The 15,575-nt window shown below is 37.5% G+C and overlaps 1 protein-coding gene across 1 annotated transcript in view; it reads right to left on the bottom strand.

Annotated features, from left to right (window-relative positions):
- Positions 1 to 387: 387 nt before the first annotated feature.
- The window catches only part of ERICH3 (glutamate rich 3), a 99,649-nt gene continuing 84,461 nt past the window's right edge, over positions 388 to 15,575 (bottom strand). The window contains exons 13-15 of the mRNA XM_059689171.1: positions 9,182 to 9,307; positions 3,295 to 5,579; positions 388 to 2,583 (exon numbers count right to left, since the gene is read on the bottom strand). Of these exons, the coding sequence (XP_059545154.1) occupies positions 3,313 to 5,579; positions 9,182 to 9,307 (2,393 nt within the window). The 3' untranslated portion in view covers positions 388 to 2,583; positions 3,295 to 3,312. The remainder of the gene's footprint in view (positions 2,584 to 3,294; positions 5,580 to 9,181; positions 9,308 to 15,575) is intronic.

Raw genomic sequence — 15,575 nt, 5'->3', positions numbered from 1 at the left:
TTCTTCTACACGTAAACAAAAATGTGCACTAGTAGAGGTTCACCTATAGTATCTTAGTGTATTCCTAGAAGGTAGTGTATGTGTTAAAATAGAGTTTGGAGGGAAGAAGACCTGAGTTTAACCATGACTTTAAACAACCCACTTAACTTTATTGAGTTTCTACTTATCTGTGAAATACTGACAATAATTTTCCTCTGAATGATCCCATGTATGTGAAAGACATGTATGAATGCAGTCAGTCAGTATAAACACATACACTCAAAAATATAGTCTAATGAAACTAAGCCTCTCTGCTCTGCTCTATGGAGTTAAATTTTTGTAAGAAAAGGGCAAAGATAATTTTAAAAATTGAGTCTTATTTATAAAGAACCATTCACATGTCTGATCTGTAAACATATGGTTTATTTATGATTTTAATAATGAAACTAGAAAAAAATCAGTTTAATAGAACATACGAATAATTTTATCAACATAGTATTTGCTGAGAAAGAATCCATTTGGTCAAACTATCACAATACTGAATTTCACAGTTAAACCCACATGCAGACTGTAGAATTATGTTACAGAATGTTTCAATGAAATGTATTAACTATAAAAATAATCCAATGCAATTTCCATTTAACACATTGTACCAAGCGCCTTCTTCTTCTTCCTAAACTTGTAGAATTAACAAGTCTTTCCCATAAAGTGCTATGCATTCAAAGTGCTTTGTAGCATTGAGGTTGAGATCAAGGAACAAATACTGTAGAGTTCCATTGTAATGCAGCTCAGTCATCAATGAAATCAGATATAATGTAGATGAAATTCTCTCAGAGGACAGAAATCAATGATGTGCCATCAGTGACACATCCTCAATAGGGGGGTGGGGCTGAAGAACTTCATAGACATGTAATTACAGCCATAATAAAAACGAGTTTAAAGTTGAATTTATCATTTTTATAGTGAGTACCCTTTCCTAGAGAAAGAAAAATAGAAAGCGACAGAGAGATAGACATAGACAGAGAGAGAAAGTTCACAATGCTTCTACAATCCATTTTTTGACTGACACAAAATCCTCAATTCAATCAATTGACCACGACAGCATATTTCAGACACTAGAGCACATCAGAGTTACCTGGACGGCTTGTTAAAAAACCACCCATTTCTAGACCCCACCCACAGAGCTTCTAATTTAATAGGAATAACACGAGGACAGGAATTCATATTTGGGACAGTTCCAAGTGATGCTGATATCTTGATCACATTCTGAGAATCACTGGAGGCAGCCAGCATGGATTATAAGATGATTTAGGGCAGCAGTTCTCAATTCTAACTACATAGTTGAATCAACCGGATTAAAAAAAAAACTGATGCCTACACCCATCTATAACTAATTAAATCTGAATCTTTGGGGTGGAACCAGGGGTTGAATCATTCATGCATTCAGGAAAATGTCTCATGAAAGTCTAATGTGTAGTCCAGCTGGAAAATCACTGCTTTAGGAAATTTTCTTTCACCTCACGTGGAGAAGAAAAGATAGCCAGACATATGTGCCCTTTGGACTATCGGTATATGAACAAAGACGTCTTCAAGGAAATCAAAATCTCCAGTAGGCACACGGATACATGGCTATTGCTAGCAATATCAGGGAGTAAATCAGAGAATGACTGTGACTGTTGATTTACAATGCACTCCAAGGTTAGTTCACAGGTTTGAAATAACAGAACTTGGGAAGGTGAGCAGCACACTAATTTAATCCAACTTTCTTTTCTATTGAATGACACCAACCAAACAGTCTAGAGTCTAGAATGTTGGTATATGTGCTGATGTGCAAGGTTTACATGCTATAATTATTGTTACTCATTCCACTCAGCTCAATTATTCACTACTATGATTAAAATTTGAGTAGCCCCACAAATAAGGCCCCCAAGGACAAAATCTCACAAGCGTTTACCAGTCTACCTCAAGAAGCAAAACTACAGAAACACACACACAAAACAAAGGGCATTTTGAAATAATATGTCCATTTTATATCACCCTTCTGGCATAAATAGAAGGAATGAATATTTGTAAGTGATTATACATGGCATGGGATCATTTTACAGGTTCCGGGCAATCTTTAGTATTGAGTATACATAGAAGGACCTTTAGAACTCATTTTCACAGACGGAGTCATTAAAGCCCCAAGCCACAGTTTTTAAATAAAACTTTCATGTATGAAATTGGGAGTAATATTTGATTATAAATAAAAAAGAATTTAAACAAACCCTAGATGTCAGGACTGGGCCTTTCAGGTGATCTTTGGTAAAAGTCAGGCATTGGAACACTATGAATTTGATTTGAATATAGATGTCTCAGCTATGTTGAATGTGTGACAGCCTCAGAGTCCTTTATTAGAAACCACTGCCCATAAGAAGGGTCCTACGATCTGCCAGGTATTCTCAAGGTGCTTACTGAGCTTCTGACCAGAATGACACACTGGAAACCATTTCAGACAAGCACAGTGAGTTTTCTTAATAAAGATAAAATCTAAAGTCCTGGCAAGATGCTTGGGTGAATCTTTCTCCATTCTTGAAGTCTTCCAGAAAACATCTTTAAAATATCCTAAAAAAACAAACAAACAAACAATAAAAGAGATAGTAGAACTATAAATATAATCACTCAGGATAGTAGAAACTGGGCACTAAAGATATGGAGGCATCAAGGAAATAGCAGGCAAACAAGGAAATGCTAAAAATAATTTTGGCCTTTTGTTACCATCTTTAATATTTTACATACTAGTATATACATATGTTATATATATTTCATATTTTAATATTTTTATTTCTTTTATATATGTATGGCTCTTAATACATAGATATTAAATTTCACAAAACTGCAGAAATTAAGGAATGGAGCCCATTTAAGGGCAAATAATCACAGCCATTCCTTTCAACACTAAAAGGGGGATGAATTCTGGAACAGTTTGCTTTCTTTCCTTCTGTGGTATGTCCCTGGGGCACCTTCTCCTCTGTAGTGCACCTTTGGGGCCCCGTAGGGGAGATAAGAAGCTCACAATTTCAGAGAGCTATGCTTGCAAAGGCCAAGGATGTGATTTAGAGTTGCAAAGGGAATAGAGTGGGTCCCTGTGTGCGCTTTGACCCCACCTCCATCTTACCCAGCCCTGTCCTGATAGACTGGGTGCTAAGCAGCACAGAACTGAAGCTGTGTGCTATGTGTACACAAGGACTGATAAGGGATGAGCCAGCCCAAAGGAGAGGGGGCCCAAGGTGGGGTATCTGCTTAATCTTGCAAACAGATGAGGTCTAAACTCACCATCTGCCATGCAGTCTCTTAGGCCTTCTTGCTGTTCAGGGAAACATCTGTATTCTCACTTTCTCTTTGCACTCTGTGCTCTTGCTTCTCTTGAATTCCAGGGCAATTGGCTTTTCCAGGGAGTATTTCCACAGCCTGTAGACCCTCTCTACTCAGCCCTGACTCTGTCTGTTGGGATAGTCCCAGTCTGACACCTTCAGCCTTGCCTGACTCCTGCCCCCCAGCAGGGCTCCCCATCCCTGCTTCCCCTCCCTTTTGATCTGGCCCTAGCTGAAGGGCCTTCTCTTCCAGGTCTGAAAGTTCTCCTAGAGCCCCCACCTCAGCCTCTGACACCCCAATCACGGTCACCTCCTCCACTGCTGGCACCCTCTCCCTGCTCAGCGCTATTTCCTCTGCTGCCACCTTCTTTGCAGAAGCTGTTTCTTCTAGTAACTCATCCACTTTGTGCCAAGTTTTCTCATCAGCAACATCTGAAAGGGAGGAGGCTGTATTTGCTTCTGTTTTTTCCTCAGCTGTCTTCAAATCTGCCAATACCTCTCTCTTCTCGTCAGCCATTCCTGCCACTCCTCCTTCCTGGAGATCTTCTTTAGCCACAACCATTCTTCCTTGTAAGCTCCTAACCCCCTCTTTGTGCCCATTCTTCACCACTCCTGTCCCCAGAGAGCACTCTTGATCCACCTCTTCCTCTGGGTCCTCATCCATCACTTCCTCACTTAACTTTTCTACCATCATGGACTCTCCTTCAAAAATATCTTCTTGGGCCCCCACTCCTTGTTTCCTTTGTAAAGACCCTTCCTTTTCCCTCCTTTTCAGTCCTGCAAGGCCATCTTGATCTTTGGCTGCATGCTCCTGGGCATGTCCTGCTGGGTCACTTTCAGGAGCTCCTAACACACCCTCTCCCCCAGGGCCTGGCCCATCATCCTGATCTGAGGGAGTCGCCTTCTCCCCGTTCTCCCTGCAGAGTAGCTCTGCTCTGCCTTTATGCCCTGTGTCTCCAGCTTCTCTTAGTCTTTCCCCTCCTTCCTCTTTCCTCACAACTATTGTATTTTCCGGTGACTTTTCAAATCCAGGTGCTGCTTCAAGCATGCCCACCTCCCTCTCTCTCGGTGAATCATCCCCTTGCGGGCCTGTGTCTCCAGTCCATTCAGGACCCTCCGCGGGTGCTGCATTCTTAACATCACACTCTGTTTCATCGAGGGGGCCTGGTGTCTCTTCCACGGGTCTTACTTCCTTCCCAATCCCCCCCTCTTCCCCTTTAAACTTTTGCTCTCCTGCTAAAATATCTTCATCCTGAAGAGCATTTGCCCTTGTCACCTCTTCTCTTTCAGATTCAGTTTCCCCCAGAGGTGTTCTTGGCCTCTCAGCTTTCCTCCTCTGTCTTGCTGCATCTAATTCCTCAGGTAATGTTTCTTTCCTATCATCTTTCTTATTAGAGTCTACCTCAGTCTCAGCATCCTTCTTTTTCTCAGCTTTCTTACAAAGTTCTTCCACGCTTTCCTCCGAATTCCTCATGCTGGCGGCCTCGGCCTTCTCAGAAGTGGAGGAGCTCAAAGGTGTTTCGGTTCTCATCACCGTCTTCCTCGCTTTGGCTGGTTCCTCGCCCCCAAATACTGCCTCTTCTGAACCATCTGCTCTCTCGAATGCAGTGTCACGCTCAGGTGCCACGTCCCCTAGATCTATGGATGCTTTCTCTTCGCTGTCCTCCAGGTCTGGCTTTTCAGAGCCTGCCTCACTCACAGCCACCCCTCTCTCGGCCTCTCCCTTCTCCGGCGTCACAGCCTCTCTCAGGGCTGCTACCTCCTGAACACACTCTGAGTTCTGAGCTGCAGCCTTGCTGGCAAACACTGCCTTCTCTGTCTCCAGCACTGTCTGCATCAAGGCCTGCTGTTCAGGAGCCTCTTCTTCATTCAGACTTCCTGAGGCTCTTGCTGCTTCTTCTCCCATTGGCTTTAACCCCTCTTCATCCAGCTCTCTAGCCCCTTCTGCCTCTGCCCTGATTGCTCTGCCCTGAGGGCTCTCCCTTTCCCCAGTAAACAGTGCTACTAGAGCTGTCTGCTGTGCTGTTGGCTTCCACTCCCCCAAGGGAACCTCATTAATCCCTGCTTTACTCCCCAGTGTTACACCCCCTTTTTCTTCTAGTGTGTCAGCATCCCTGTGTTGGGGAGCCCCATCTTCTTCCACTGCTTCTTCTTTCTCCACTGTGTACATTTCTGATGCAACTGGCTTGGATTCTTTGTTTGAGGAGAGGGCTGTGCTTTCTTCTGCCACTAAAATCCTGTTTGGTACTATAAAGTAAGGTTAGAAAACAAGGTAACTTTAATCAAAGTGCACAGAGAGGAGATATTATATGTAATATTATGTACTACAAGAGGCATTATATATAATATCAAGGGGCCATTGATATTATATATAAAACATTTCTCCATTCTATGATGATATCAACTATAACATGCATCAAAATGGCTTTTCGTGATGAAAAGAAATGCTATCAAATTTAATGGATACATTTATATTAAAGAAAAATTGAACATCAGAAATGTTGAATACAAACAAAAACTCCGTCTTAGAATAAAAAAAATCTCTCTCTTTCATACACACACACACACACACACACACACACACACACACACACCCCACCCCTCCTACTTTCATTTGAAATATTAGGAACTTCAAAAATTATGCAATAAAAATAGTATTTCCTCTTCTTAGAAATCATGGTTCTCTACAGCACCATAATATGCCCATCCCAGCCCATGTTTTTTATACTGACATGGGCATTTAGCAACATAATCATAATACAGTATGAGCTCATCATTATTCCATCTTTTACTCTCACATTTTAAATGACTATATCTAGATATCATTATCAAATAACTTTATAGCTCAAGGTAAGACTTTTTACTAAAAACACCAATTTGTATCATAGGTCAGGGTGCCTCCCATATATGTCCAGAAACTGATTGCCTTTGGCAAAGCAGGATCACAGAGCAAGACAAGACTTTGTAGCCTAGAACAATTTTCAAGAAATAATGTTCTTGAAGTATTTCATAAGTTCTCATCCATAATTCCCTGGCAAATCTGGGTGTACTAGCTATCAATACTTTAATAAATACAAATTCAATATGTTTCTTAAAAGTCTTCAAATGGATTTCTTTTTATTTAACAAATACATATATTTCTGTGAAATGATCTACACAAAATAAAGGCATGTCATGCCATTCATCTAAAGCATTTTAATTTTCACACCATAAAATAATACTTTGAAAGCTAAGAGCTTGCTTCTAAAATGATTATCTTAATAATTTTTATCAATTTAAATTTTTTCACTTATATATGACACTGGACTAGATGTTATAAAATAAGTTCTCATACCAGGGTGTCAACCTCCAACTTATGTCAATCTATAAATAGGAAAATGTGTCTTCCTCATTTACTTATTTGCTTGACTTTTTGAGTAGTCATTTCACCTCCTATCCCATTACCAACAATCTACCAGACACCTAAAGCCCTGACCTTATTCACATTTTCTGTAGTCTGAAACCCCACCCAGGACAGTCTTATCACCCCATTTCCTCTCCTAATACAAAACATGGATGTCCTTTCTTGCATTCCCAGTCTCTTGTCAGCTATTACTAGAAACCATTTTGAAGTAAGGTAATAATAACTGACATTACATTTTCCTTAAAATAAATGCATTCAGAAGGTATCTTTTAATGTCTTCTTTCAAAGTAATAACACAGAAATTTCAGGCCTATCAACAGAGTTGGTGTTGACTTTTATAGACTGTCCTCGGCATATCATAGTGGTTATTTACAAACTTGTATATAGAAAGTCCCAGAAGAAACTGTTGAACCAAATGTTCACTCAGAGAACATGCAGCCAATTCACCTGAAAGAATATCGTCCATTTTATTTCATTAAAGATTATTTTCTGATTTAAAACAAAATTAAAACAGTGAGAAACTACAAAGCACGACAAGTCTCTTTAATAATATATCTGTTGTTATTCAAATTCCTACATGAAATATATTAAAATTCAGTTATGAAAGACGTTTAAATGAAGTCCTCTGTTTTGCTAAACTGGCCTCTAAAATTATGGATTATTTAAAGAACATTCAGGAAAACAGGGGAATAAAATTGCCTACCCACCACGTAATAATATACTATGCCTACATTTAAAAAGAGAAAGTACTAATGGCATCCAGCTGAGCTATTATATGAACACACACTGTTGGGGAGTCAGACATGACATTCCCAAAGCAAGGGAGAAGGAGTAATTGAGGCCCTTCTAAGAAATGTCAGTACAAAAATATGACATAATTTTTGATGGTTACCTTGTGGGCTTTTGAAAGAATGACTATAAGAGAGCAAGCAATATTCACAAATAGGGGTAATTTGTTTTAGTGGAATGAGTACATACTTGGGAGTCTGACAGACCTGGGTGAGAATGCCACCTCTGTATGAACTTGGGAAATAATGCCTCAATAAGCCTTCATTCTTTAATCATAACATAGAAATAGAAAACAATTTCACAGAATTCTTATGACAGTAAATCATAAGATGATTAGCACATTGCCTGGCACACAGAAAGCCCTAAAAAATCGTCCTTCCGTATTCCCCTCCCACTGTTGATGATATATGTTCTTCGTTTAACCGGGTTTGATCTAACAACTACTGTGCCTGCATTGTAGAATGTTTGGGGAACTCCTTGGGTTTAATGCCCAGTACAAAAGATTTGGATTCTCCAAGAACAGGGTCCTTGTCATACAACTCAGCCCACTGCATGTTCAAATGTCACCTGGCCCTCTTCACATTGCCTAGGGCAGTGGTCGGCAAACTCATTAGTCAACAGAGCCAAATATCAACAGTACAACGATTAAAATTTCTTTTGAGAGCCAAATTTTTTAAACTTAAACTATATAGGTAAGTACATTGTTATTAACTTAATTAGGGTACAACTAAGGCTTAGGAAGAGCCACACTCAAGGGGCCAAAGAGCCGCATGTGGCTCATGAGCCACAGTTTGCCAACCACGGGTGGGAGCTCAGGAAACCAGCATAAGTGCAAATATCCTAGATACTGCTATTTTTTTGTGTGTGTGAATAATAAAGTTTTGTTTTTTTTCTCTGACCCAGAAGTCTTGGGTCTTCTGCTAGCATTCATGAAACTATGGCTGGCTAACTTGTTTGCTTAAAAATAGGGTAAAATCTCAAATACCTCCCAGTGCTTGATGACTACCATTAAAAGTTTCAGGTGGGGGTAATGTGACCACATAATGAATAAAAAGAATACTCCCTCCCCCCATAAACATATGTTCAAATCAGGGTATTTTTGAAAAAGTCACCCACTAACAAATGGAAATCCTGATTTCAATGACAGAGGATGTTTGAGCAGATATGCATGAGTCATGTCTGTTGGGTCACCCTAATTGGGTCACTCTAATTGAACGCTCAGCATCAAGAGCCAGGTCATATGCTGATGGCAATAAATTATTTCCTAATTTTTAAAATATAGAGAGTTCAAATAAGTTATTCTGAAGTGTGCCTTGGCTATCCATGTCTTCAACCCTCCTATTCTGTCAACTAACTGGAGTTTATAAAAAGAAGACTGGATCTGAAAATCTCTATCAATGTTTTTTATAATCCAAAATTCCTTTTTTTTTATTTTAGGTACCAGTGTATTCAAAAATTAACATCTACATCTGTTATCAGCTTGAAAACTCCCCTTGAGGCCTCTCAGCCCCTCTTGCCATCACATTCATCATTTGAAAAGAAATTAGACCTGGAAGAAGGAGGAACAAGGATAAAAAAGATGGAAAATGGAAATGGGGCTGACTTTGGCAGAGGATTTCTGAAGGTTGTTTTTTTTTAGGTAATGATGTGCCCTTACCTGCACCTGTGTCAATCTCCAGCTTGGTCAAGAGCTTCTCCTCCTCATCTGTGCTGTTAACACCAGACTGAACATCACAGGGGTAGTGGCAGCCAGGTTCCATAGCTCCGCCTAATATCTGTCCAACTGATTGCAGATTATATGAAATATCAAGAGGTATAAAAACAGGAGATGGCACATTGCTGAGCTATTTCACATCATTTCAGCAAATGGGGTTAATTTTAAAGCATTCACATGAATATGTGACCTTATTTTTTAAATCTATTAATTAAAGTTGCCAATTATGATTTTAAAAAGAAAAGATAATAGATTATGAAGTAGAGATACCCATGCAAAGAAATGCTTGCATTAAAAAAAAATGACAACAGCCAGAAGCAGTGACAGATTTGCCAAATGCACATGCAATAGAATGATTGGAAAAGGAATTTGGTTGCCTTTTACTTTCCAGAAAGGTGTGTTATGGCTTTTATAACACCAATCACCACTGCTATTTTAAATTGTTAAAACTACCAGAGATGACTATACTATTTTATCCATTAGTATATTTTAGTGATTTGACCTCAATACTCATTCCATGATGTGGACAGAGCAAAAAGGCTATTGCATGATTCCTATAAATTTGACATTAAAAGCTGTTATAGAAATTCTTTTTATCTGCAGGTGATTACTAGCACAGAATCTCAAGAACACAAAGACCGAAATTCAAGTCCCATACTCGATACTAACTGTGTCACCATGGGCAAGTTTTTAGCCTAAACCTAAACCTCAGTTTACCCATCTGTCAAATAGAGGTATATCTACTCAATGATTATTGTGAGGATTAAATACAGGGGTTGGCAAAAGTAGGTTTACAGTTGTAAGTACATGAAATAGTTTATTCTTGTATTGTTATTATTGATTACTAGAGGCCCAGTGCACGAAATTCGTGCTAGGGTGTGTGTGTGTGTGTGTGTGTGTGTGTGTCCCTCAGCCCAGCCTGCACCCTCTCCAATCTGGGACTGCTGGCTCCCAACCACTAGCCTGCCTGATTGCCCCTAACTGCTTCTGCCTGCCAGCCTGATCACCCCCTAACCACTCCCCTGCCAGCCTGATCAACGCCTAACTGCTCCCCTGCTGGCCATCTTGTGGCCACATGGGGGTGGCCATCTTGTGTGTTGGATTGATGGTCAATTTGCATATTATCTCTTTATTATATAGGATTTCATTATTTTCCACACAAACAACTATAAATCTACTCCACTATCCCCCCATTAAGAAAAATATATATGGAGCATTCTTATCTTTCACTTAAGCACTTAATAAACAATAGTTATGATCATGATGATGATGAGCATGGGTATTATATGTAGCATCACCCAATGTGGTATGATTCTAGACAACACTGTAATATCAACTAAGTTTTTAGTTTCTGACATGTCCCTGTCTCCATCCTTTGCCTATCATCTGATGACCCATGTCCCTAATTCCCTGACATCTAACATTATACTACTTTATGGTTAACAAAGCTCATTCAAATAACACTCGATCCCTCCCTCCTAGATCAGAACATGATCTCTCCAAAATACCCTTGCCTTTCTTCCTCTCTCCTTCCCTTTCCCCTTCCTTCCTTCCTTCCTTCTTTCCTTCCTTACTTACTTCCTTCCTTCCTTCCTTCCTTCCTTCCTTCCTTCCTTCCTTCCTTCCTTCCTTCCTTTCCTCCCTCCCTCTCACACTTCCTCCCTTCTTTCATACTTTCTTGCCTCTCAGATATTCTGATTCAGTTGAGGGACTTTGAGGAAAACATAACTAGAATGTGGTCTCTTGCTTGGTTTAAGGTGAATTCTAAATTAGTTGCTTACTGATCCCTCTGTGTTTGGAAACAGAGTGTAATGTCTGTCTTATTAGCTTTGGGGCAGGAGGCGATGGAATAACTTAACTACATTAATCTTAAAGGAATAAGAATGGAAATGAGAAGAGGTGCATCATATAGTTCAAATGTATTCCCTTTAAAAGTTTTTTTGAACATCGATTTTCCTCATTCATACAGTATGCCAAATAAAAATGTTTTTTAATAATTTAGAGATGACATCAACTTATGAAAATTAGGTTATACTTGGGTTTGTTATCAAGTCAACCTTTATTTTAGTAACTTTAGAAACATAGTATATATAAGTTAAATATCATCTTCCTCATTCCAATAATGTTAACACTGCATAACTAGAGTGCTTAAATAAGCAGTGTTTTAGGTCTTTGCATATAAATCTGCTTGGCTGACTGAGCATTAGAAATCCCAAGGATGGTAGAAGAGGACAAAGGGAGGAAGTCTGATTTTGTAGCAATTACTCGGAGCTTTGTTTCATCAGAGCCAACAAGACATCTAAGGTTTATTTCCAAGTAGTCCATAAGCTGTAAAGAAATATGGTTTATTACACAAATATCAAATCATTATGTTGGATACCTAAAATTAATATAATGTATTATGTCAATTATACCTCAATAAAATTTTTTAAGAAATAAGTTAACACTAATAATAAGCAATAATGAAAGTAAATAATTAGCAGCTATTGAACCAAAAAACTATTCTAAGAAGCCAAACAGCATTAGCAAAATCTGAACATTACAACTCACTCAGGATTGACAGTGTAGCATGAAGTTCCTCTGTCTCAGGACTGTAACCACCACTTGCCCATGTCTGCTGGCTCGCCATTGGAGGGTTACGCTTTGGAAGTAGATGAAAACCTGTACAGTTGGCTGTTTGTTGCCTGCTTCTGATTCAGCAAGAATGAGACCCTAGCCTGAGCATCAAGGACTTATTAGGTGTGAGACCAGAAAATGCCTCACTTGGTCATTTTTTTTTTTTCAGTTCTTGTGAAACTGAACCTTAAAAGCAAGAATTTGGCCAGGGTCCAACCTTAACCATTTTTGGCCTGTCATAAGGGAGGACTGCATGCTGAGACTCCCAGACCAGCAATCACTTTGTTCTCTATAGTTAGCCCTTCATCCCTCAAGGTTCCTCTCTTTTACCTCTCCATAAAGATGACCATGAAAAGCAAAGGTCATTGTCAGATCTCATAGCTTTTGTAGCAAAATGGAAGAGGGTCATATAGCGAATTTCTTAGAAAAGCCTTTTTGTCCACTCAAATAATATGGATATTTTAAGATGTTTTTAAAACACTAACATATTCTTATGTTACAATGTTAGCTTTTTTATTATAAAAGAGTATATTTTAAAATAATATATACTGTATTTTCCCTAAATATAAAAGTAGTACATATTTATTATCTAAAGCTTAAAAAGATAAAAAGTACAAAGAAGAAAATAAAAATTGCCCTAACTCAGAAAGAACTATTAGTTAACATTTTTATGGATTTTTGAGTATTTTTTACCTTACTCAATATAGATAGCATTTTGTATCCCATTTTATTCATGTAGCAATATATTGTGACCATTTTACATACCATTAAATAAAACATTTCTTCAATAACTGCATAAAATTTTCTAATGTTTACTAAAATTTGGTTAACAAATTGCCTATTTGATATTGAGTTATTTTCTTTTGTGTGTGCATGATTATAAAGCTATATTAAATACCACTTAAAATTATTTATTTATTTATTTAATTTATTTATTTATTTATTTATTTATTACTTTTCCCTTAGGATAAATTCCTAAAGTTGCAATTCTTGGGCCAAAGAGAATGATGTTTTTAAATGCTTTTGATAAATTTCTATCATTCTTCAGAAAAGGAGGTATCAATGAGCAATTTTACTGATAATGATAAATGGCCTTATGTCCCTGTACTATTGGAAACATGTCACAATTCCCACCAATTCTTTCTGTATTTGATAATTTAGTAATTAAGAAGTGGTGGCAAGAATATGGTTTTCAATATTAGTAGGCAAAATTTCTAAATGAATTCCCTTTCCTCTGCTTGTTTTGAAACAAAACAAACAAATACCATCTTGGAACATGCTAAGAATCCTGAGTAATTCAATATCAGAAGAAAGTTTTACCAAGGACTTTTCATCTGAATTTTAAGAATGTAAAAAGGCCATAAAAGCAGAAACATTATATATCCAAGTTTGTTCCAAGTTCCTGGTCACCTTGAAAACGATCCCTGTGCTTTGATCATTCTTTGTGTAGCCAATCTATTATCTTCCCAACAACTCACCATGACAAAATGCATGACTAACATCATCCACCTACACAGTCAAGATGCTCCTGCATTGCCTTTGGCATTGAAACATGGCCCATAAACACCCAGGATTAATTACAAACTCAAGACCACAGCTGTTCAAAGGTAGCCGCTGCAGAAAGCTAAAGTCTATCCTCCTCACAGTAGCTACAGTGATCTTTTCACAACTTTGGATCATGTCATTTCTATACTCAAATTTTTCCAGTGGCTTCCTGTTTCAGAATAAAATCCTCCCCATGGCACACAAGTGTCACCCTCAACTTTCATCTTTGACTACTCCCTGGACTGTCCATTCTTCTCTTATTACATTGGCCTACTTTTCGATCCTTCACTCAGCAACTATTCCCCCAACTTAGAGTCCTTGCGTTTGTTGGTCCCTCTCTTTCTTCTTTCTTCAGATGACAGAGTGGCTTACCTCTGCAGTTCACTCAGGTCTCTGCTCAAATGTCCCCTCCTCGGAAAGCCCATCCTTGAAATACTAACCCTTCCTCAAACCATCACTCTTTTCCCTCACCCAGATATATTTTTCCTCTAGCACTTTGCCTAGATACCCCAGGACATATTTTCACTTGCTAGATACATCTCCCCCTAAATATAAATTTCAATATAGTCATGGACTTTGTGATGCTCACACAAAGAACTGTGTGGATTAAGCAGACACCCAACAAATATTTATTGACAAAAAAAAATCTATTGGAACAAACAACTGCATGCTTTCACATTTCACTCAGAAATTGTACTTATTTATTTATGTATTTTCAAATTTGGAGGAATTTCTTTTTAAAAATTTACTTGTTATTAAATTTATTGGGGTGACGTTGGTTACTGAAATTATATAGGTTTCAGCTATATGATTCTATAGTGCACCTGTATATTGCGTTGTGTGTTTACCTTAGACTGCAACAGGTAACACATGACTTTCTTGTCCTCTTATCAGGACTATTCTGTCTTGCTTGCATGACAATAAAATTGCATTTCACTTTAGTCACAACCTTATTTAGATTTGAATTACCTGTCCAATCACCATGCCTTCTCCTGATTCACATACAAAAGTATAAAATGCCTGCTTCTGTATACATTTTACATTATATTTTACACTGCAATGCTTTATTCTTAACATTTTATTTATATTCATAATGTATAACGTATATTAACTTCACAAATTAATACTTCTGAATTGTTCCACCATTAAGACATATTGCAAAGATTGTGTCACAATGCATTGAGGCAGTTTAAGCTAAAATTAAGAGAAAAATAAACACACTGAAAAACACTATGCCCTTTAATACTAAATTGACTCCCAAAGACACTCTTATAGAAGCCAGCAATTATAATCTTTTACATTTTATATTTTACTGCACTCAACTCATCTTTTATATCAGTTTACCTGATTTTTTGGTGCACTGAGTGAAGCCTAATAGAGACATATTATAAAATAATTAGAAGGAAAAGATCAGTTTATATTTTCAATCTTAAAGGTAAAAGGTATTGAATGTAGTACTTTGCTAATTTAGCCACTGTTATGATTTTAGGTGAAAACAATTCAGATTAAGTTATGTTAGCTTATATACTATAAAACATCATTAATTGTATATAATATTTTTGCCTATAGACCTATTTTAATATAATCACAGTTTTTATTCTGTTTAGTTTACAAATGATTAATTCAGCACCAGACAAGTATGAGAGATAATCTTTTATATATTGAATTTCAACCTAAGGGTTTAATCAGGAATCTAAGTAAAATATACACATTTCAATTTGCACCAACCTTCTAGTCTAATTCATGTAAGGTGTGTTTTGCAGCATAGTCATCTAAATGATCTTCATTTCAAGCATGTAACTTTGGTTCCATCTCTCTCCCTGAGCCATCTAACTGAAGACTCAAGAAAGAACAACTAGCCATCATCTCTTTATTTGCCATCAAAATCAGTATAACACATGATGCAATCACTTCTTGGATGATTTTATCTATAATTTTCTTAGAAATGTTTATGAAGATCTTTGAGAATTTTTATGACTTCTTTTCTTTTATTATTTCAAATATTTACATATTTATTGCATCATTTCTTTTAGTATATTTTAAAAACATTAGAATCCAACTGTTATAATATACTCATTCTTAGATTTTCATAGCATTAATCTTTCTACATCACTCTGAATGTTTTATATAGTCTTTGTTTTGTTTTACCTATTACTTATTTTCCACTGTACCTTAT

The sequence above is a fragment of the Myotis daubentonii genome, chromosome 3, assembly GCF_963259705.1.
Source record: "Myotis daubentonii chromosome 3, mMyoDau2.1, whole genome shotgun sequence".
In the NCBI taxonomy this organism is placed as follows: Eukaryota; Metazoa; Chordata; class Mammalia; order Chiroptera; family Vespertilionidae; genus Myotis; species Myotis daubentonii.
The sequence above is the reverse complement of the archived record's forward strand: the minus strand, read 5'-3'. Positions and strand labels throughout refer to the sequence as shown.